The sequence below is a fragment of the Phoxinus phoxinus genome (genome assembly GCF_949152265.1).
Source record: "Phoxinus phoxinus genome assembly, chromosome: 25".
Taxonomy (NCBI): domain Eukaryota; kingdom Metazoa; phylum Chordata; class Actinopteri; order Cypriniformes; family Leuciscidae; genus Phoxinus; species Phoxinus phoxinus.
This window is the reverse complement of record NC_136900.1, coordinates 15,962,374-15,986,441: the sequence shown is the minus strand read 5'-3', so window position 1 is coordinate 15,986,441 and position 24,068 is coordinate 15,962,374. Positions and strand designations below refer to the sequence as shown.

The window sequence follows — 24,068 nt, the reverse complement described above, 5'->3', positions numbered from 1 at the left end:
GCGATTGTCCAGCATTGAGGACAGGCCTGTGGTCCCTCAACGGGCACAGAAGCACCAGCGTACATACCAACATACCACAGTGATAGTTGAACATGTCCCAGAGCGAGGGCCAAGCAGCGAGCCCACCCAGTTCAGTTGGCCCTCCGCAGTCTACCTTCCGCGTTCCTGGTGGGGTCCGGCCGAGGATCAAGGGCAGGCCGCGCGTCAGGGGACACGATTATGAGTGCAGGGGCCCGGCCATCACTTTCAAGCTCTGGCCCAGGAGTGTAATTTCATCAAACGCTATTTCCTGCAGATAAGAACCAAACATTTCTCCTCTTTTCTTATTTTTAGGGTGGGAGGGAGCAGGATTGATTGACATGATTTTGATTAGGAATGTGAATCATCTGTAGCTAGCGGTATTCCAACGTGTTAAGATAAGGCTCATCTGCCAATGTATGTGTACAGGTACATGCTTTATGAATAGCCGCTTATCTACGTTGTGTTCAGCCCCTTTCCATTCAAACATAACGTAACTCGGCTCTCTAGCTCTTTAATAGCTTAATCAGGCCCGTATTACACTATTACTTTAGTCACCCAAGACCCTGCAAATTGTTTCCAGCTTTGAGTAAAATCAGTTAAGATCGTTTGCAGGCCCTGATAGGAAGCCGATTTTAATTTGCCGTATTTGGTCCTTGTTCTCTCTCTTTTGGTTTTGTGTTTAGACTAGAGAGTCCAGTCCATGACTCCGATTTTTGCCTTATCTAACTTTGTTTGACCTCAGTAGCATGTTCCTTGCTGTTGGCATTCCCACAGTTGGAATTTAAAGGAAAGTGTGTTGTGTCAATGAATGTGAAACATTAAGCTCATCAGACGAGGACAAACACGGTATTTCCTTCCACGTGCCTCTGCCGTGATCCCAATCATTCATAAATTTGCACACCCAGGGAGGTTTGGAAGTCTGTCCATCCTGTTCATTATCTGGAGGCCTTTGGCCATTAGGCTGGAATGAGAGACCATCACACAGGCTCATCTCCAGATAGCGTCATGGTCCGGAGGGATGGAGACCTGAAAGCCCTAACTGTTCTCTCTTCCACTGGCTCTGTCTCAGTTCATCACTCCCTGCCCGCTTTCATCTGGCCTCACTCTCTCTTTTCTCAGTTTATGGCCTTCCATGTCAACACTCTTGTGGAGCGCTTACTGTACACTGGCAACGATTCACAGTGCCTGGACGTTACTCATTTGAAGGTATAGTTGGTTGTTTATAACATTGTATGCAATGGTAATTGGTTTTGATGCAACAAAGCATACTCAATATTTAAATGTACAACGACCAATTGCAGTGCAGATAGCGAAGCTTATGCAACCACCGCTTCATAGATTTTGATACTGTAGTTGAATTGGAATGCCTATTATAAACAGTACAGTACAGTACAGTACAGGCTGAACTGAACTCATTTCATAGTTGATGAACTGTACACAGATATTAAACAGAACTGAATCAACACCGAACTGAGCTAAATATTGACACTATTGTTTTCTGTATAGCTGCTTTACAGCAGAATTTAAATTTGTCTCATATTTGGTAAAGTTTACATCATTGATTGTTATTTTCCTGTTTATTATTGCGAAGCTGCTTTAAAACAATATGTATTGTATAAAAGGCTCTAAAAAATAAAGGTGACTGGACATTACCACTTTACATGTTTTTCATGATTTTATCTTATTTATTTAATCAATTAAAGATTCTTATATATACAATTCCATTTATACAATATATAATATACAGGTATTATTATTCTTATTATTAGTAGTAGTGGTATTTGTATTTATTTATTTGAAATTAACAATTAATTTTTAAGGAGAGAAAATAATATGGGTTTCAGGTTTTTGCAATTTGTGAGTGAGAGTTGTAGTGGAACATGTGTGTATATATATATATATATATATATATATATATATATATATATATATATACAGAGGTAGATTTATGGAACAGCGACCTTTTCTTGCCTCACACTTCACAACTGTACAGCGTTCTTGCTTTTTCCATCTCAGATTCTGTATTTCTCAAACTGCACCAGTTCTTAAAAAAATCATATGGATGCTAAATGAACTAATATGAGTTAATAGGAACACATTTCTAGTTTGGTGTTGATGAAAGAGAATTTGAGCCTTTTTGATGGGGTAAATACAACAGCAAAGGTTGGGAAGCACTGGTATAGACTGCGCAGCCACCATCTTCCTTTCTGCTTTCCAGCTCTCATGCATATCAGCACTCATGAACGAGAGCAGAAAAGGAGGGGAAATTTTCCGTTTTCAGATAGGGCCATGGTCTTTCTCATCCTCTCTGTCTATTGACTTTTGTCTCTCGTGTTTGTCTCTGTCTTCCTGTCTTGCGCACCTTCCTCTCTCGCTCTCTCTTCTTTCCTTTTGACTGTTTCACCGAATGACTGCTCTGCCTTGGCCTCTTCTCTATTTCTTAATGTCTGCCCCTTTTATCTCAGCCCCAGCCATCTGTGCCATTCTATGTAGAACGTTTAACAACTTCCCCCCTCAGTCATCTCAAAGATTCGCCTCTCTCAGCAGACTCTGTTCTGAAAGCCCAACTCGCCAAAATGTAAATAGTGCAGAGGCTTTCTCATTACCTCACTGGGTATTTTTAGGTGCCTCTTAAGAGCAGACACAAGAGAAGCCCATAACTCACAAGAAAAATCGTAGACAAACCAAAACAACAATGCACCGACTACAGTAAAGCAGAGCAGTGAAGCATGTGACAGTGGGCTGCAAAACTACATGTAAAGAAGTAAACGTTTTCCTTATTCCTTCCCTCATTTTTATGTCACATTTGAAAGCGTTTTGAGAAGTTAGTAATGGCCTTGCTTTCCATTGTAGTGTGGGAACAGGAGTTGGTGTCTGAAGAGAGATCACAGTTGTCATCACATCATCCATCGCTAACCCTCCACCCATGTGCCTCTCCCTCTGCTGGTACGAAGTGTCCCGGTCAGTGACAACAATGTCTTTGAGGAAAGGAGGAAGTTTTGCTCTGTCTGCTGTGTCTGTGAGCCTCAGCTTTAGCGGGGTGTTCCCTCCCTGGTTCCTCTCCAGCAAAATTACCTTCAGCTGCAGTCGGAGCCAGAAGATGACACACATCTGGGAGTCTGGGCCCAAAGCCGAGGTGGAGGCTCTGTCTTGATGCTTCTGCTTATGCCGTAGTCATCATGAGGCTCTCTTCGCTACGTCTCCCTGCTTTCTTCCAGGAAAGGCCTTTTTCCAGCCCGTTCACACTGTACAGTCATTAGACTGTTTAGAAATGGAGCATGGGAGTTAGGAACAAATCACAATGACTTTTCCCTTTCTTTCACTATTCACTGTTTAAAATTCATGAAAGTGGCACTTGAATAGTTAGGCAATGCTATCTTAAAAGTGTGGGGGACACAATTATAAAACAATACATTTTTCAGTTTTTGCATGAAGATTGTCAGTGTTGTTTTTCATACTCTTGCCAAACGAAACAATATTTTTGAAATATAATTTTTATTTTCTAGAAAGATGAACCTTGCAATTTCAAAAAGTAAAGGGGCTATCTATAAATGCAATGGTGTGCAAATGTATAGCTTAAATCAAAGCTTAAATTACTCTTCCTGCATTCATGCAAAATCCATGAAGCTGTTAACAGATCCTGCAACAGATCCAACATTTTTTGTAAGTTCGGGCCAGTGAGAAGTTTGATTTAGGGGTGTGAAACTGCTACTCATAGCACAGTTTCAAAGAGGTGACTCAGAATTTGTTTCCACTGAGGTGAACATTCTCCATCCTGTCAGCAGCACTCATACAGAGACACAGAAAGTGACACCACATGCACATTTTAGCTGTATGCATTGCTCATTCTTGTTTCTGGTAAAGAGACTAGAACCAAAGAAATTACCTAAGCTCAGTGCACAAAAAAACAAGTCTGTATGTGACACAACGGGTTACACTGTCTGCTGCGTTTAATGGACAGACTCCAGAGTTCTTCCCATCTCCATTCATGCTCTGTTACAGTGAGAAGGCTCCGTCGGAGTGGATCATGTCCAGCAAGGATTCTCCTCTCACACTTCCTCTTTTTCATCTGGCCGGAGCGGTTTCCTGCCCCCTGGATGCCACAAGGCCATAGGGGCGGATGTGTCCTGAGGAGGGCTTTCCATTAGTACAAAGAGGTGCTGAAGAGAGAAGCCTTCATCCTTCCTTCCTTTAAAGAACCCCAAAACATGACATCATAGATTAAACCTAAAAGGGGTGGAGAGGATGAGAAGGAGGAGGAGGAGAAAGAAAAGGTTGAGAGCCATAGAAAATACTTATCTTCCCTTTTTGAAGCATGGTAGCTCAATCTGACCCCAGACTTTCAGAAGGCTTTGATCAGACTAAGTTTTCTGTTTCCAAAAGGCTACAAAAATATCCTTCTTATTTCAGAAACGTACATAATTTCTTCTCCTTTCCCTTTGCATGGAATCTAATAAAGCAATGAAACTAATAAAGTGAATTAGGACCTGAGCCGGGCACCGGCGCACAAGAGCCCTTTATGTCTTTCCTCCCAATATGGAGCTCACAGGGTTGAGCTCATGGCTCACAGGAAGGTCTCCAGCAACGTGGGGGAACAGCTCTAGTTTGGCGTGCAATGTCTGCAAGCAATCCGCACACCTAAATGTATAGCTTTGAAGTCAGGTATTTTGAGGGGTCTGCTTTCACATGGGGCCCATTTCCTTCTCAAGATGGATGCAGAATGGGTTTCTGAAGCTTCGACTGCAGAAAAAGGACAAGACAGAAGACAGATTTAGAAAGCTAGATGGTGTCAGACCACGTGCTGTGCCATGCTTATAGTGGCCTAAAGGAGAAAGATTGAGACAGAGTGAGGAAAAAAAAACTTTTCTTTCATTTTACTGTGTAGCCAGCTGTACTGTACTTCAGCGGCTCTATGCACTCTATACACTCTGCTGAACTGCCAAATAGTAATCAATTATAACCCTTGTCACTTGGGGCCATGGGTATAGCAGCTGGCCACAGGAAGCACGAGTTCCATAGCCTCTTAGCCAATCAACTGCCTCCAGCTGTCCCCACACTTAACCACCATTCAAAGTGTGGCTGCTGCGTGCTACTGACGAGGTTCCCTCACCGGACTTTCTTTTCCAGTTCTTCCTTCCTAATTCTCAACAGCGCAGATACATCCGCCTCAGGCTCTGACCACCACCCTCCCCCTAAAGCGTCTCTCTCTCTCTCACACTCACTCTCTTTTTCTTTCTCAGTCCCTGCCTTTTTGACATACTCTCCCTCCGCTCTTTCCTTTGTCTTTTCTGAGTCTCATTCTCATTCTTTTCTTTCGTGTCCGTGAACTTTCGTCTTTCTTCTGCCAGCTCTTCTTTTCTTCCCTCATGCTCTTGGAGTTTTTTCACAGGTGTTTTTGTGTGTGTGTGTGTGTGTGTAAGGGGGGGATTTGCATGTTCTCTGGATATCCAGCCTGTGGAGAGCAAGCCAGTCGGCAGATCAAAGCCCGGCCCTGTAAAATGATCTGAAAGAGTCCCCCATTAGCATCCATCAGGGTACCCTGAAAGCTCCCCGCTCGGCTGAGGGGGTCTGTGGGCCCCCCAAAGTGAAAGGCAGTCTGCGGAGAGAAAGAATTGTAGGGGGGGGATAAAAAACAGGCAACTCGGCCGAAGACATACAGGAAATATTTTAGGAAGGGAGGAAAATTCCCACAATACACCGAGGTCGTTTTTTCTACTTCTCTCTCTCTTCCTCTCCCCTTGTCTTAGATTTCCTTATAGTGTCGAGACCGTAAGCAGAGAATATCTCCATCTGTGCATCATCTCAAGCGTCGTATCCTCTCTACTCCTCTTTCCTCTGTCGGAGGGTCAAGGTTAGTTCCGACTGCAGCAGGGAGGGAGCGTTTTAACCTGGAGCTTCGTGTGGTGTTAACGAGCACCTCCATTTGTCAATTTGAGCGCTGAACTGATCTACTTCCAAACTGGTTTTGGAAGCGCGGCGTGAGCTTTGTGCCTTTCAAAGGCCTGAACTGTGACTACAAATCTGCCATCTGGTTTTACATCAAATGTATAGTCTCACCTAGTGCTGTAACAAATGCTTGTGCTAGCTCCCTCCACACTAGGGTCTCGCAAAACCTTTGGTGCCCCCATATGGAAGAGAACAAGGGGGCCCCGCTGTAGCACAGTTATGTAACCTTGCGGCCCTCCCATGCTACTTACCCGCACACATGCTCAGACACACTCTGCTTGCTTGTCCCTTTGTGCCGACTGTTCCGGCGTGCGCATGTGTTGTAGATTTGACTGATGGCTGTACAGTATGTCTACATGCAATTTCCTATATATTTGCAACTTTGTAGCGTGTGAAGTCTACTCTATATGTTTGCATGACAATTTGCATTTGAATCTGTAGCTAACTTTAATGTGTGAATGCACATTTAATTGTATGTGCGCCAGCGCATGCTGCTGTCCCAGTAATGGATGTCCCGTTTGGCATGCCGAACACTCGGCTGTCCGACTGAGGATGAGTCTCTCAGCCACTGAGGGAAGAGGATGTGATCTCACCCGTTAAAAATCCAACCTATGTCGTTTGCTGCTCATGACTTAATCCAGGCTTCTTCTTTGTGCTAAGCAGCCCCCTCCACAGCCCACCTCCCTTTCTCCCTTTTCCTTCTGTCCCCAGTTCCTGCTGGATAGGAGAAATGAGGCGGCAATGGGTGAAGGTCTTTTCGACTGTACTCTAAAAGACTTTGGCAGATGCAGAGCTTTCCTAATCTTCACATTATTCCTGTTGTCATTAACGCTAATGTGTGTGTAAAAAAAATCACGTCGTAAACATCAAAACTGGTTTGCTAAAACCTGCACACACACTTTCAGAAAAGTGAGCCCTACCGGCCATTTTAATTGTGCTATAGCCAACTATACCACTGCTCAACAACTGTCCCAGCAGCTGTTGGGACACGGCAGATGATGGTGGCACATCATAACTCAGGCTGCTGTGAGAAGCGCCGGCAATGCAGCGGCTGCAGCCCGCACTTCCTGTCCGAGGGCAAAGGGCCTCTGTGTTAGCATGATGTAGCAGGAGGGCTCACAGATGTCATTTAAAACTCTGGCCATGAGCTTTCACTTTCATTCAGCAACATCTGTTGTCACAAGTGTTGACATACAGCAGAACATCACAGCGGCTATAAATAGTTTCGGACAGTACTTGCAGAGCATGTATGTACAGCTAGCATGAAGTAAAACAAGTGTCTAAAGGAAGCTAAATATTTTTAAGGTGGTTGCTAGAATTCCCAAAGCATAACTGTGGTATTCGGCATGCTCGTTCAATACGAAGATTCACAGGAGATGTGTCATATGACTTTGGAATGAATGCACATGCCAATCTTATTGCGAATTATTTCATGAGGATGAATTGAAATTTGTATCTAAACACTTCAGGGGATTGATTTGCAACAACGCTTCCAAGCTAAACTGACACCTTGCACATGCATTCCAGAGTTCCTTATCATTTCCAATAGAATCTAACCTATACTGTGTGATGTGTGTCATAATCCTATCTTTTATTAGTTTACAGTTGATAGTTACAGTACATAGTTGAAGCATGCCACACACGACAAGGACAAGGAATATTTTATTTGTAACTTTCCATCATACATAAATGCACCTTTGGCGTCGTGCATGTGAATTTTTTGAGCATGCTGTACATTATAACTCCTCATGGAATGTATCTTACAAGACTTGCTTCCTTCCCACCATGTTATCTGCTGCTTTGTCTGAGGAACATCCAGCCCCCCCCCCCCCCCCCCCCCCTCATAAGGCACAAAACATACATACTCCTCAAGTCTCATGTGCTGAAAAGGGGCCGAGCACCTCCCCAGGTAATCTTGTGCAGGCAGCCGAGGTAGCTTAAAACCTTGTTGCCGACACAAGGCTCGGGAAAGCGTTCCCAGCACCTCCATTCCGTAGCACAGCGGATGTCATTACCTTGCTCCCAGCCTGGCTCCCTCCCTCTCCTCATAACATCCAATTGATTTATCCTTGATTGTTTGAAGCTTGCCGATTGCAGCTGGATTTGATCCATATGAGGACGGCGCTGAGGGGTCATCTATAACAATCATTTTCAGTGGCTCATTATTCTAGTGCCAAACAACCCAAAGACCCAATTTCCTTCTTGGCTGTCCATAAAACTGACAGATGGCAGAAACCTGGAAAGACATTTTTTTTTCTCATAATCATTAACCCCTCAAATGTCAAATACAGAGCTCCCCCACTCTCAAAGTTCTTTTTTTATTTTTTTAAAGGTGAGGAATTAGGGGGGCGGGGCAGGAAAAAAGTATGTGAAATAGCTTGAGGGTTCTCTCCGCCAAAGTTAAAGTTTTCACATGATCTGCTTCAGGATGTTGTTTTGGTACAAAGGTGTTGTCACATTGTTTTTCTTGCTTTATGGTTGTTGTCGTAAGGTGTTTTAAACAGTGGAATTCCAACACAATGTCCTTTTTCATGCAATTTTGGAGGTTGAGAAGACAAGGGACAAATCGCCTGGCCTCTGAGAGTCTCTCGATTTCTGGGGGAAATGCCTCTGTGATAAATGCAAGGCCTGGAACAACAGCTGAAGTAGGACTTGGCCAGATCCCCCAACTGTTCGAGACACGAGAGCAGTTTCCTCATAGCTTGGCTCAGGCTCATGAATGACCTCTTAGATTTTTTCCAATAATAACCGAACTCCTCTACTCAGCATTTAAAACACCCCTTTCTTCCTGTTCTTTTTTTTTTTACCTCTTGTCCTTTCTTTTCTTCGAAATTTCCACCCCTGTCATTCTGGCAACACTAATGCAAGTTCAGAGCTGAAACCTAATCTATATCGCAGCAGACTGCAGGGCCCTGGACAGAGTCTGAGCAATGAGTGGGTGGGCGAGTGTGTGTGTGTGTGTGTGTGTGTGTAGGGGGTTATCAGGGGGGGCTAACAAGCCTTTTCTTCTTTCCTAAAAGAAAGATGAACACTGCTGTCTTGGAGTATCCCATTGGTGGAATGCTTTTAAATTATATATTCGTTTTTATCAGGCTTATTTAAAAAAATGCATCTTAGCACAATATATGTTTGTCATTGTGATATTTATGGTCTCTTTTTTTCTCGTTGGTTCTTGTTGTCGTCCGTCTGCAATTCTTTCTTATTATTAATATTATGCTTTTCAATAATCAGATCCAGGTTATAGTTTACATGCAGACCTTCGAGGAAGATGACAATCTGGTAATTTGCTCGGAGTGACATTTTTACTCTGCCATCTTTCATTGCGGTCACTGACCTACTGTAAATATGTAGTTAATCTCTCCCCCGTGTGTTTGAAATGTCATGGCTGATGAGAGAACATGTATTTGCTTGTTATGGATTTCCTATGGAATGCACACTTTCGGTCATACCCACGTTTCATGTTTTAATAAGCAGTCATTATGGAGTATTTATTTTCCTACAGGGTGTGGGAGCCAAACCTGTTGGTACACTACTGATTCACGCTACCCCGGCCCACCATGCCCGACACCACGGTTTCAACTAGTCAATCATGTTCTTGAAGTGGGAAAAGGGGGGTGGCAGTTTGACGACATCAAGGATTAAAGGGAAAGTTCACCAAAAAATTTAAATTCTCTCATCGTTTTCTCACCCTCAAAGATATTTTGAAGAACAGTTTTTGTCCATACGATGAAAGTAGTGCGTCCACGACACAACATTGGACTCGTGGTCCAAAAAAAAATGAGTTTCTCAAAATATCTTCTTTTGTGCTCCACAGAATACAGAAAGTCATACAGGTTTGGAATGACATAAGGGTGAGTAAATTATTTAATTTTGGGGTGAACTGTCCCTTTAAGCAGACCCATTGTGAGTTCTGATTTGGCGTTTTTTAGGTTTAGGTTCCTCGACAACAGAAATGTATTTGAGGTGAATTTTTGTGTTTGAAGGTCAAGCTGAGAAACACTCATGTGCCTGCACTTTTATTTCTGTTTTGGAGCTCCTCTCAAAGTTCAATGAATGGCATGTACTGTATACGCAAGCGTGGGTCTATTAAAGTGAGAAGAAGGGAGGGGAAAAGAGATGCCGAACTTTATATGACTCTTCAATGAATGGTGGAGGGAGGGCAGCAGCCACAGCAGGACAATTCCAATGATGGCGACCATTCATAGACACAGGAAATGCTTGACCTCACACCCTGAGAGACGGCAACAACAGCCTGCTTGTGTTAAAGGTGTTATTGGGTATAATTACGGCTTGGCAATGAAGATGGTCTACATGCTTGCAGCTACCACCAACATTGCCCTTTCTGATACCATCTTAGGATGTGGTTTACACAATTAGTTTGAGTCCTTTAAAGGATAGGCTAGTTCAACCAAAAATTAAAATCCTGTCATCATTTATTCACCCTCTATATCACTCGAAACGTGTCTGATTTTTTCTCTTTCAGTGAAACAAATAAAAACTACATTGGACCCCCACTGAATTGCATTGTGTGGGCAAAAGAATACTGAAAACATTCTTTAACTCTTTCCCCGCCATTGACGGAAATTTCTGGCTTTCCGTTTTTTCACCGTTATACGGTAGGGGACACTATTAGGCATCTTCTGAAAGGGTACTGAATCTCCTGATCAAAACACAGGGGAAGCATAAGCAGAAACCAGTGATATCATATTTAATCATGTAAAATAACACAATCATCTACATTTAACAGCATATAAATTATAAATCAAAACGGCCTGATGTTCATGAACCTTGCTACAGTTGCTTTTTTATGAAACTTACCCGCATTCAATGTTGATAAAAAAGAAAAGCATGAAGCTAAAATAAAACAGGTTTTTTATATTCTGGGGGGCCATGAAATTTTTGTGAAAAGGATAAAAAATGCTAAAGGGTGCAGGAGGCAACTCTTCATTTTTTTTTTTTTTTTTTTTTAAACGCTAGCGGGAGAAAGAGTTAAATGCCTATTAATGCAATAAGCATTTAGGCACCCTTTGAAGCTTACCAAAACTTTTAAGTGCTTGTTTGTCTACGTGCTTCTCCCAGGATCAGCTCGGGGATGTAACTATCCCTGTTTCCATTTCACTAATTGGATACATGTAACGACATTACCTAGATGATGGTTTTGATGGAGCATGTGACAGGAGTTTAAAGAACCACGCCATTTGACCTCATTTTTGGACCCCAGACTCAATTCTACTATTGTGCAGATGAAGGCTTGACTAAGGGCGACCGATTCAAGCTCTGGTGGCATGACCGCCGTAGCCCGTAATGCGTTCCCATGCTCCCAGGCCCTGCGTAGGAATTCAGAGGTAGCTTTACTGCTGTCACCTCACTGCCATGGCTCGTCGCGTTTGTTCATAACTGCTTCTATTCACTGTCGGCAAACTTCCTGAACTGCTCAAGCTAAGCAGTGTGGATGGGGACATCGCTTTAAAGGTCTTTTGGTCTCTCTGAGGAGGCATCTTTTATGGCCGAGCACTGGGGTCCAGATTGGTCCCTCCCCAGTTCATTAGAAGCTTGTTGTCCATTCTCTCTTTCTGGCATTCTCATGGAGAGCTCTGTGGAAGTCAGGGGGGGGTTGACCCATCAGTCAGGAGGTCTGGGTGGGGGGGGGCTGACCCTTGACATGCTGGGAAGCTCTGGAGAGTGGAAGTCGAGCCCTAGAGAAATTAACGGGGGGAGCGAGGCATTTCCATCCCACGTCCCCAGCAGAGTTTCTCTTCTCACATTGAATGGCCTCTTAGCATTCACAGCCCTAGATTGAAGTGGACAGTTCTGAATCCTGAATCAGCATGGAGGGAGGGTAATGGAGATTACCTTCCTGGAGAGACAGGCAGAGAGATGAAGGGGGTGGGGGTGAAAGGAAGAAAGAGAGAGAATGAGAGAAAGGAAGGGGGAAGATGTAAGAAACGGGGGCTTCGGACTCCTGAAGCCCTTGTTAGGGAGAATATTTCAGGTCTGGTTCCAGCCACGGTCGCTGTTTACACTCCCCTGCCTCGCTAAAAATAGTGCTCTCGTCTCCGGAATGATTCAGGAAAAAGGCTGCATCCCTTTTTATAGCCTTTGCATGACACAGCATGTCAGTGTTGTTTTCTTTCCTTTTCCCCCTCATTTCCCCCTGTTTCTCTGACACAAAGCATCCCTCTGTCTTTAGCGAAACACATGTATTAGATTGGGAGTGCGGAAAGCAAGGGGTCACAGTCCTGTCAGTAATTGCAATGCGATTATGAACAAGCTAACGTGATTAGGGCAGAGGAGTGATTGAAAGGTGAGTGCCGGCCTGTGATGTGGACTGGCTCTTCAACTATGTGGAGGAATTCCTGAGGTAATGGATCATGAATGGCTTTCTCTAAATGTAGACAGGAGCAGGGCAGAAAGTTAAGAATGAGTCTACCTCTGCTGCTTTATGCAAGCATGTCTGTAAGCATGGTAATGTGCAGAGAAATGGGGAAAAAACAGGGATCAAGATGTTTTCAGTGTATTTTTATACACTTCAGAGTTTTAAAGTTAAATTTAACATAGGATTTTTGCATTCTCAAGTTTAACTTTAAAACCAGCATAATGTGGATTCTGTTGCTGTGACATAAAGTTAGGGATTCTATTAACACACAGTAGGCTATATAAAATAAGTTTTGTTACATGACCATCATAGTAAAAACTTTCCAAACTGATATAAAACCTGATATAAATACCATATATGAAAAGAAAAGAGGTCGCCGAGTTACTGTATTGTTGGTTGCTCGTAGGCATTTCACTGTAAACTTTTCAAAGTTGTTGAAAAAGAGATGATTGGAGTATGTTTTACAAGAAAATACAAATTCAGTTTTTCTTTAAAAATTCATGTTTAATTCAATGTGTTACTTGCCATTTCTTTGTAATTGTTTGTGAAATTTAATAGCAATTTCTTACTACAAATTGTTTCTACACCAAAAAAAATGTCAGTGTTATCAGGAGGCAGATCTGCACACCTTTTGTTAGTCTGCGCATCATGTTTGCATAAAGTAAACTCTGTTGAACTCTGTTGTTTCATCATCACCTCAAATTGGCTGCTCTTGAGGTTACTTTGCCAGTGTGAATGGCCTTTTGTGGGTCAGGGACAGGGTTCTCTAGATGTTCAAAATATACAAAAAACATAGTGAATGAAAGTGCTTCCTTTGTTGCATGACCATGCAGTGATGCGTAATTGTATACGCTCTGTATCCCTATATTTACTCTAGTAAATTAAATTGTAAGTTCATTATATTTGTATAATAATGCCACCATGCAGGTAGCTCTGAATGGAAAAATACACATGTTTTTATAACAAATCAGGGTTTTATTGAGTTTCCCATAGGGAAACCCTTAGGATTTCCTAAAATAAATTCTGAAACTATGAATGTTCTTCTTTATGGAATATAATAATATAACAAACAATAAATATATGTATTTTTTAACATTCTCTTTAATTGTATTATTTTCTGCACATTTGATTTATTTTCTATTGTGGAGCCTTATGGTTAAGGTGAATGTTATATTTAATAAATATTTTAGTTATGAAGAGTCAGTTTCATGAAATGTAAGCAGGTGTGAGCACACTCTACATCGGCGTCTGCTTTCAGCAACAAGTAGGGAATGTTTTCAGGAAACGGAAAGGGGAAATTAAGAACCGAATCCCTTTGAATAGAGGTATCATTTGATAAATATCTAAAATGACTTGGAATCACTCCAAACTCAACAAACAGTTTAAGGCCAGAATAGAACCACTCAGATCTGATAATGTTATGCCCTGCGGTCCTGCTTTCAGACATTGTGTGTTTATGTCTGTGTGTGTTGTGCTTATTTTAAGCACAAGATTCTCACCGGTCGCCACAATGGGAGAATATGTAAGAATGTATGTCTTGCTTACAAACGGTGTCACATATTGTCTTGCAGGAGCAAGATGTTGAGGTTATGATAGAGCAGATAATTTTTCACAAAGTGGCACTCCGCGAACAGGTGCATTCAGCTAGAGAAACTTGCATTTCTCTAAATGACTTGAAAACCCAGTTTGACTCGCTCTCAGTTTTTTTGTTCATTTTTTTTTTGTTCATTCTGTTCAGTGTTCATTCTATTGAAATCTAGCTGATGGGCACATGCGTGCTGTCAATTTTAAATAATATGCAGGAGGTTGCCTAATGAATGTCTACCATAGTCTGACTAAATAGATTTAATGTTATCAGTGCATGATCATTATCTTTTATTGGTGTGCATTCGAAATAAAAATAAATCTTGGAAGCCTCAGTGCTTGCCATATAATACATTCTGTACCAATATCATAAGACTTCTCACTATGGATACATTTTTATAAAAACGTGTTCATGGGTACATGTGCAGGACAGCGCAGGTTTAAAGTTTTTACCCTCTAAGATGGTCTGATTAAGCGGAGCGTGTGTTAGGATTAGCCTTTCTTTGGCCACGGACTTGAGACTAGCGTGAAATTTTCTCACTCAAACCACTGTCTGCTCCTGCTTCTGATTGCATTTAGAAGGAAAAGCTGGCCATAACAGCTGGTCTAGGATCGGTTTCTTTGTAATTATAGCATATTTGTGAAACAGATTTGGTGTTTGCTCTCTTGAGCATCAAAGGTTTCAAAAAACGTGTTTTGCAGCATTGAGCACATTGGCTACATAATCACAAACATGTCTGTTGATTTCTTGAACGTAATGGCCAATCAGACGTGTCTAAGTTAGAATCCACATCGGATTCTAGCAAATCCTCTCGTTATAAGTTCACACTTTATTTCGATAGTCCACTTTAGACATTCTACTAACTTTAAGTAACTTTGCAGCTACATGTCAACCAACTGTCATTAGAGGATTAGTAGACTGTCTGCTTAATATCTGCTAACACTTGATTTTGTTGGTCCCCAAACAGACTATAAGTAACTTGGCAACTACAAGTCAACTTATTCCCCTAACCCTAACCTAACAGTCTACTGACAGTCTACTACAGCCTACTAATACTCTAATTATGTAGTTGAAAAGTTACTTATAGCTAGTAGAATGTCTAAAGTGGACTATCGAAATAAAGTGTAAACAGTTAACTTATAACAAACAAAGTGTAGACCTTGTGTTAAATAAGAAATTCAATGTGCAGTCAGATTCATTGATTATAGCGAAACTTTGTGTGATCGCAATGAATTGATGTGAGTGACAGCTTTTTAGTGATTATAAAGGGGGCACTCTTTGTGCGCTTTCTACCCAGATAGCAAATTGTTTTTTGGTTGAATTTCATCTGTGAGTTTGGTGATATATAATCAGTTCAGAATTTGAATAAAACTTTTTTAGTAAACATTTTTTGGTAAGCCAATGTTCATTTATTAGTCAAATTGCCTGCCATGCTAAACATACAGTTTGCTTGCTTTTATGTTCAAATTATAGTGGTTTGTGAACATAGCCACTTTAATAACATAATTTAGCAGGAACGTTTATCCTGGGATGTGTAGGTTGTTGCTATGCGACACGTAACTTGAAACCAGAGTCGTCTCTGCTTGAAACTGTTTCATTACATTCTGTTTAAATGTGTTTTTAAAGAGGGTGCGCATCTCCTGGAGTTGGTTCACCCTCCACATATGCATATACTCTTTCTTTTCATAAGTTTATGTTTCTCTAAACATATTCTCTAATTATTTATATTTTCTCCTCTTTTTTACATGCAGATTCTAGGATTGTAGAATCATTTCTAGGATTGATTACACCTTCAGCAGTCCAGATTTATCTTTAGTTTTAGGAAATGGAGGCATAGAACCTCTCATAAAGTCTTCTGTTCACCTCAGAAGTGTGTCGAGAACTCTGGTTCATTGTAGGTTAACAAGGTGTGAACAACCAGTATCATAAAGCCCAGAATGCATAATTGAAACGGAGAAGATTCAAACTCCCCCAACTTAAAAGAATGCAACATCCGACAGTATGTGTCTGTTGTGTCTGATATTTAAATCTGCAATTCCACAAATCCCTGAATTTTTCCCTCTAGTATTGTTCACACAATAGCATCCCAGCCAAAACAACCTCCACCCTTCTTAAATAAACCCAAACAGAATCATGGGCCTGTTCTGTGGGGAGGTGCTGCTGGATCCCCATTTCACTTCATGGCTCCTGTATTGGGGGACCCGGTCTAGAATGTGGTTCACAATACTTGAAAAGCTTTGTAAAGCTTGAAAAGTTTGTAGTCAGCTTAGCATTTTTATTTCAGTATTTCAATCTTTTCTTCTCTCTTTTACTTTACTCTATCGTTCTCTGTACTGCCCTTTATCTCTCTCAGCTGTTTTACTGTGGTGGTGTTATGGGTTCATCGAGCTGGTATGCGGCAGGAATCTTTGGATCAAGGTAATTTCACTCAGTTTGAGATTTTCCCAGGATGTTAAGCTTCCCTTTACCTTTGTGTGCTTCAGCGAGCGAGATAGCAAGCGACACATGTTTCAAACGCATACACAGTGGCTCCCGGGGTTTGACGCCAGCAGCAGGGCAGGGGGAACTTGAAAGATACGGATCGTAAATTACACCTGACACTAGAATTTCCCAAAAGGATAAGATTATTGCAGCCTGACTTAAGTGCTATGCTCTGAATTCATGTGTGGTAGGGTAATCGTGATGGAGGGCTATTTGATTTGTAATGCCCCTTGCTGATGGGGAGGCCTGAATGGGGGCCTATCATTGAACCTTTAAGACCCTTAGTGGTAATAAAGGAGTAATTCACGCAAAAATGAAAATTATGCCATCATTTATTCACCCTCATGTCGTTCCAAACCTGTATCCTTTTTTCCCTCCGTTGAACTAAAACAGTCACTTGAAGGCTTCAAAAAGCGGTCCATATGATTTGTGCATGGCATTACAAATCTTTTGAAGTTGTACAACAAATTTGTGTGATCAACAGATAAAAATGTAAGAAAGCTGTTAACTGTTGCAACCGAATCAGTGGGTCAGTGAGTTGAACTTGTTTTATGAAACAAATCAAATGATTCATTGCAAAGATTGCATTTAAAAGAATAATTTATTCATTAATTGAACAGTGCTACCTCTCTCATTAACACCATTAAAATGATAAATGTATAATATAATGTATTTTTGTCTGTTTCTCACCTAGAGCTATCATAAAACTCCGGAACACTTGGACCACTTTTATATGGTGCTTAGCTTTTGTGTCCTTTTTGAAGCTTAAAATGTCCAGTCCCCCGTTCAATGTAATTGCATGGAAAAGAGTGATCAGCACAGTCTTCGGAATATCTTCTTTTGTGTTACACAGAAGTATTTCATTCTAACAGGTTTGGAATGCCATGAGGGTGAGTAAATAATGACTGAACTGTACTTTTTAGGTGTACTATCCTTTAAAGTGAAAGTTTCACAGTCAAGTATATACTTCTTCTTTTTTTGGTACGCTAACTTGTTTTTAATTTAAAGTATTCATTTATTGTTCTGAAGTGTTTTTTTTAAGTTATATATGGTTAGTACTATTACTGAGAACACCCTAAATGAGGTGACACCTGAAGCATGTTGAACGTGAGAATTTGCAGACGATCTCTCTCACATCTATGCTTTAACCCCACCTGATTTTGCTGGGGACCCACAGGTCCTTATCCAAGAACACAAATAGGTGACTAGAGCAACCGAGGTGCAAACCCACCTCAAGATGCCATACCTTGTGCGTACAGTGCAGGTGTGAGTGTGGGATAACAGGAGAACATGACAGGAACCTTAACAGAACTGCAAAGTGAAAGTGTTTAGCTTGCATTTGGATCAGGAAGTCTCAAGCACTAGTTTGCTTGCAGGTGGTTTTTAGCTGATAGAAAAGGTCTGTGCACAACACAAAAGTTCATTTAGTTTCAAGTTGGTTTCAAGATTGAGTGTTTCTGCTCAAAGGGTGTTTGATCTCGACTGCTACATTGTTGACAAAGCTGAAGTATGCTTTGCTCCCAGGTGGAACTTCTCAGGATGTTTTCCCAGTAATGGAAGAGTCAGCCATGCAAAGTCGGAATGGCATTTTTTGTGCTGACAAATACTTGAGGGACATAACCTGCCCCCGAAATGTCCTTGCATTCTCCAACAAGGCTTTTGTTTCTCTTTGTGGGTTCTTTGCTTGAAGGGGGAAAGAAAAAATGGGCACTGGAATGGTAAAGTATCAGCCAGCAGCTGTTGCGTGAGTGACAAACTCAAGGGCTTGTGATATGAGAGGCACAGAGGAGAGGAAGACAGCAGTGGCTCTGCTGTCCAACATAAAATGTGCTGGTGTGTTACAAAGAAAAGACATTACCTGTTAGAGGTATATTGGACACAGTAATATTTACTTGTGAGTTGCAGTGTTTTAGTGCACGCTGAGCCCCCATTTTGACAGATGTCTATCGTGTTTATATGAGGAATCTAGGGTCGGGGTGTATGAATGCCGAAATGTTGGTCATGTGCTGCTGGCAGGGATCTGCATTGTCATTTTGTACTAGACAGACTATGTCTGAAGAAAATGTCTGTCAACACATTGTCTAGGTTGGCGTTTGATGTCTGTAATGATGATGGGGTAAAAATAACATAGATTCCTTTAGTAATTTTTGAAGTAAAGCAAAGAAAGTCTCTTTTTTTTTCAATTAGGAGATAAGCCTGGTGCTATTTTGTGACTGCTGCTATACTTGATTATTCTGTTCAGTTATTTCCTCAGGTCTGATGCACCTGTTGTGGGTTTGTGCTAGTAAATAAGATAACATTGAGAAGCAGTGTTACAACGTCCCAACCAGCATGTCAATTTAATTCCTCTGCATCTCTTTCATCTTTGGACACTTTTTACCTTTATTTGGCTAAACAAAGACATTTCCAGATAACAATAAGACTTTGTTTGTCTGACCTGTTTTATTAATGAGATTAAAGTGAGTTTTAAAGAATTTGTCTCATCCCAATAAATGCGTAATATAAAACATTTCATGTTTTACAGGACAATACTGTTAATTTAAGTCTAAAACTATGTTAAATAATAGGTGATACAAAGTCATTGAACTAATCTAAAATAATCATATGTATGTCTCTTTTCATTTTCCCCCTCAGAACATTTAAAACCATAAGTTTTGAATTAATATTTGAATGTATCTGAATACAAGTTTCATGTGCTTGTGCTTTTTGAATTAAGATAAATTAGTGTTGACAATTAAAATTATATTTGTCCTCATATTGTTTGTTTAAAAAAATAGGATAATTTAATTCAGTTCTGTGTAAATTGTGTACTTTTTTGTTTCCAAATATGAAGATATTCACTCCTTTTGTTTTTGTTTGCTTTTTTTGTCAATGGCAGTTTCAACCAGTAGTTGTCATTTACAAAAATTGTAAACTGTCAATTAATGAAGCATATCAAATATTTGTTTTGTGATGGATGGCTAAGTGCTTTTGTTTTCATTCAGTAATGACATCTGGTGTTGCTCAAGCATGGCATTATAACTGTGAGAAATCTGTTATTTTGTTATTCTCTTCTCTTGCCTTTTGACTAAGAATTCAATTGTAATTTGCTATTATTGTAAAGACATTTTCTGCTTAGTGATTTTGTTTAATGCACATACTTCATAAACAGTTAGAAGCCTGTTAGGTGCGGCCACCTGTTTATTCAAAAACTTGATTCTCCTGGAAATTAATTAATTTTGTTCAGAGAATGCTAGAGGAATTTGATAATATCTGTAGTCTTAAAAATTGTGATTATTGATTATTGTCCGCTCTATAGTTTAATTGCTCGATTAAATAGAATTCATTGTGAATTAAACAATATTCTAAATAAAGAAATGTTTGTAATTCAAAATGCAATTAAACAAAACTGATTGTGGATGATTTTGTAAATAATGTAGTGTCATACAAAAGTCCAAAATTATATTTGTAATATTATGATTATGTTTTAATATTTTGTGTCTGATAATAAAAAACAAACATGTTTTAAACATGTTTACAGGAAGATCCCCCTTCGGAAATATACATTTAAATAGGTTTTTTAATTATTCAGTTTTGCTAACATATTCTTCTAGAAATATATGTTTAGTAAACTAATATAATTTTTAATTTTGCCTTTTTTTTTCAACAATAGTTTCACATCAAGGAAGTGTTTGTGCATGAGTTATCTTATAAGTTTACATGAAAAGACCACTGTAAATAAGCAAATATTTCTGTCCTAAAATGAATTTCTTATTATCCACACATAGGTTCCTTGATTTATGGAGACTCAAACCTTCAGCTCTTTGAGTTTCCATGGATGAAAACAACCAAGTTAATGTGTGAAAAACTTAAATGTATAATCAGCTATGAAATTTGGATGGTTTAGCAAACTTTCTTTGGGTGTGTCTTCACGGATATCGCGTTAATTGCAGGCATCCGGGAAATAGCATGAACTGCTTAACCCAGTAGAGAAGCGTTTGAGTGACGTCATTATTCCGCGAAAAAACAGCATGGTCAGGTTAGAATATAGAGGCGTGAACCACACAGACAGGCATTTTTGAATCACATTTAGTTAGCTCTTTTTGACTTTATATATATATAAATGCCTGTTTGAATGTCTTAAATGAGTTCAAATGGTTGATTTAGGCTAGAGGAAGGTTTGAATTAGACACCACTTAATGAGTCAAAACGTTGCACACTTAGGCTACAGTATCTAAATGTCCCTATATGCATATTTCATGGTAATAAGAAAAATTCTTCATATTTTTTAAACAAAACGTTTTTTTTATCTAAAGCTTTCTAATCCGGATAATTTGAGTATCCTAACGTCTTATGGTTTTATTAAAGAACATTTGAATGATAACCACTCAGTGCGATAGAAAAAGAAAGCTTTATATTTTTTCAATAAAAAATGATGCATCTTTGATGTTATAATGACTCGTAGCCCGAATCAATTAATGCGGCATTTGGAACGATGAGACCCACTCATGATACCCTGCATTACTGAAATTTCACGTGTCGGGTGCGTGTGGGCATGGGCAACCCTGCAGTGTACATGAACGCGGATGTTTTAAGAAGGAAATTAAATGACTTCATGTTTCAGCATTTAAGTCACTGGAATTGCTTAATTATACCAACATTTGATGTTGTAGCTGAAATGCATTATTTTTGCTTGCTCTGTTCATTTAAATTTATAATAGCCTATACCTATATTGCGTTTGGTCAGGGTAAAGTAGGCTATAGGCTATATTATAAAAAAATATAAACTTATGGGCTGACTAACTTTTGAAAATGATAACCTATATATTATTTAAATTGTATTGCTTTATTTGCCCTGCATGAATTGTTATCAGAATCAGTTTATCTGATAGAATATAGATCTGATATAGATCTATGAGTTGCTCAGCATCACTCGGATTGTATTGCTGTAAATGCTGTAGATTTGTATACATTTCTTCATGGCATCTGCGTGCGGCAGACTCTGTGAAGCAGCAACATTCATCAGGTGATCGGTAAAATAGATTAGGTTCTTTCTGGCGCTATAGGTGAACGAGAAAGTCTGCCCAGTAACAATCCGAAAGCGCGCAGAAGAACTATTGGCTATATGCAAATTAACAAAGGGGAGGGAAACAATCTACAGCGAGAAGAAGAAAAAGATTTTAAAGAGACATTTCCTATCACGTTTAAAAAGTGTTGAAACGAAGCAACTGTTGCATAGCCTACATAGCTGCGGTCTGTTGAGTTCTTCGGAATCACTAACAGGCTCGAGAACCTTGAGATGCACCTCGATCAATAACTTAGCCTACTCACTAGGCTATAGATGTTCTCTTTAAGGTATTTGAAAACACATTAGCGCCATTTAATTGTAATCCCCCAATTATACGAAAGGTTAAATTGCTATGTCTCATTTGCAACTTAAATTACTTTCTAAATGAGTGCGTTATGGGCTGTTGAAATCCGTCACCTGCATGTTAGGTATAGGTTATAGCATAACACAATTTTGGAATGCTCACATCTCCTTTTGAGGCTTGGCTTTTCGGTCCTAAATAGAGACTATAACTAATCCTTTATATAATACACTGGAGGCAGCTCAAGAGAATAACTATCATTCAGCTGCTATCTCTAACCAGAGAGCGTTGCTTCATGCTTTCGCTGCATTTCCTAGAAAGCATATCTCGTTGACCACAGGCGTTGCTGCTTCATGTAAGATAGTTCTATTTCTACTTTGTGATGACGAGGTGACGTTTTGGTGTCCTTAAAGTCAAAAAGAAAAGTTTTTGACCATGTATTGGTTTAATTTGCGCAAATTTCTGCCTGACATCACTTTTGATCAAGGATAGGCTATGCATATCGTTTGATAGCATACACACACACACACACACACACACACACACACACACACACACACACACACACACACACACAAACATCAATGACGTTTTAGAACACTTCGAGATATCATATAAAAGTTGAGTAGGCTATTTCCTTGGGTGCAGTGTGTTTATGTTAATGTTTACCCAATGGCGTTAAAATAGTCGCGGATGTAGGAATTGGTGAGTTAACTAAGGATGAACGTCTTGTATGAACCATAATACCAGACAATATTGTCTTTCTGTCCATCTTGTGGAGTCTATTGATTAGCTATATGATAACAAGAGAAAGAGGGGAGGAAAAGAAGAGGAAGACCGAGCATGTTGCCTCTGGCCAATAATAAGATTTGCTTGTGAAACTTGCGTCACGACACAGCCTTACATCTGCAGTCTCAAATGTTGCAGCGAGAGGAGCAGAGCAGAGAAAGAGACTAGTGGGGAAAAGTTTGCAAAGGGATCAGGACTAACCTGGACAGCCTTGTAGACTGATTTTATATGTCCGAAAAGTCCTTTCTGCACTTTTTGATCATTCGCAACCATTATATTTTACTGTTGGTAGGCATATTCGAGATCGAAAAGGACTTTAACAATCATGGAACTGCTTTGTCTCGAAATGGACACCATTGTAAGAGCCCGTCCTGACCCGAATCTTCTATATGATGACAGGGTACTACAGAGCTTGTTGACCATCGAAGAGAGGTTTCTTCCCCAGTGTTCATATTTTAAATGCATTCAGAAAGACATTCAGCCCTTTATGCGGAGGATGGTGGCAACTTGGATGTTGGAGGTTTGTAGCCTACATACGATCATTTCCGTGCTTACGCCGTATCTTCAAAACGTCTTGCAAAGCGTTTTCTCCTCTATTCTGTCATGTAGCCTAAGCATTGTGGAATGCAACTTAACGAGCTACTTTAATATTTCCGAAAGGGCAGATCCGATTTTGTCGGGTTATTTATTTTATTGCAGTCATAAGCGCTGATTTTGGACCAAGTTCACGATTAGATTTGCAGGGGGATGGAGGTTATCGACATATGTCAGTGATCACAAGCGCATATTTCTTAAAGTTTTTGGTTCCGTCAACATAGTGGACAGAATCGTGCTTAATGTTATTTATTTATTTTTAGGATAAATATTTCCATGCACACGTATGCACTTCAATGCTTGCCGCTGTGCTACATCTACACCATCGCCATGTTGGTTTTCTTTCACAACAACTTTATCGCAACAAAATGATCATAACAACTCTTTACATGTGCATTACTTGATAAATGAGCGTCTAAGGTTTATAATTATGGTTGAATATATTGGGAATTACTTTTCTATAATTTTGTAAAAAAAAAAATGAAATATATGGTTGCGGAAGGGGTGAGGGCCGTGCTGCTTTAACCCATGCTGATCGAAGTCTATAGCCTTGGAATTAAGTTCGTTTTTTGTCGGAATCTTTCATAATTCTTATCTTTGAGTGTTGGAAACGTTAGATGAGGACCTTAGCTTTATTTTCATGTCTTAAATTTTCAGGTGAATCGAGCAGGAGAATTTATAAAAATATTTGAAAAACATTTCGCTCCGATGGTGACGCACTCATCTAAGACGGCATGCTTCTTCGTTTACAAAATCTCGTTTTTATCATATAAAACATCGATTGAATAACTTGTCAATTGTCGGGAATGATGTAAAAGGGATTGGTGAATATTTAGAGGTATGAACAGTGGACGTAGACAATTTATTTATATTTTTAAATATTTTATGAAAATATGACGAATTAAAAAACAGATCCCGTACTGTGTAG

The 24,068-nt window shown here is 40.0% G+C and overlaps 1 protein-coding gene across 6 annotated transcripts in view; it reads left to right on the top strand.

Moving 5' to 3' along the window:
• ccnd2a (cyclin D2, a) overlaps positions 1-24,068 on the top strand; it is a 148,108-nt gene that overhangs the window by 105,483 nt on the left and 18,557 nt on the right. For 2 of the 6 annotated variants that reach the window (XM_079603199.1, XM_079603196.1), the window contains exon 3: positions 9,782-9,818. The exons of 3 other annotated variants lie outside the window; for them this stretch is intronic. In XM_079603199.1, the coding sequence (XP_079459325.1) occupies positions 9,782-9,818 (37 nt within the window). Of the gene's footprint in view, positions 1-9,781; positions 9,819-22,328; positions 23,067-24,068 lie in introns of those variants that run through there. One more of the 6 variants, XM_079603195.1, reaches the window with a different exon arrangement.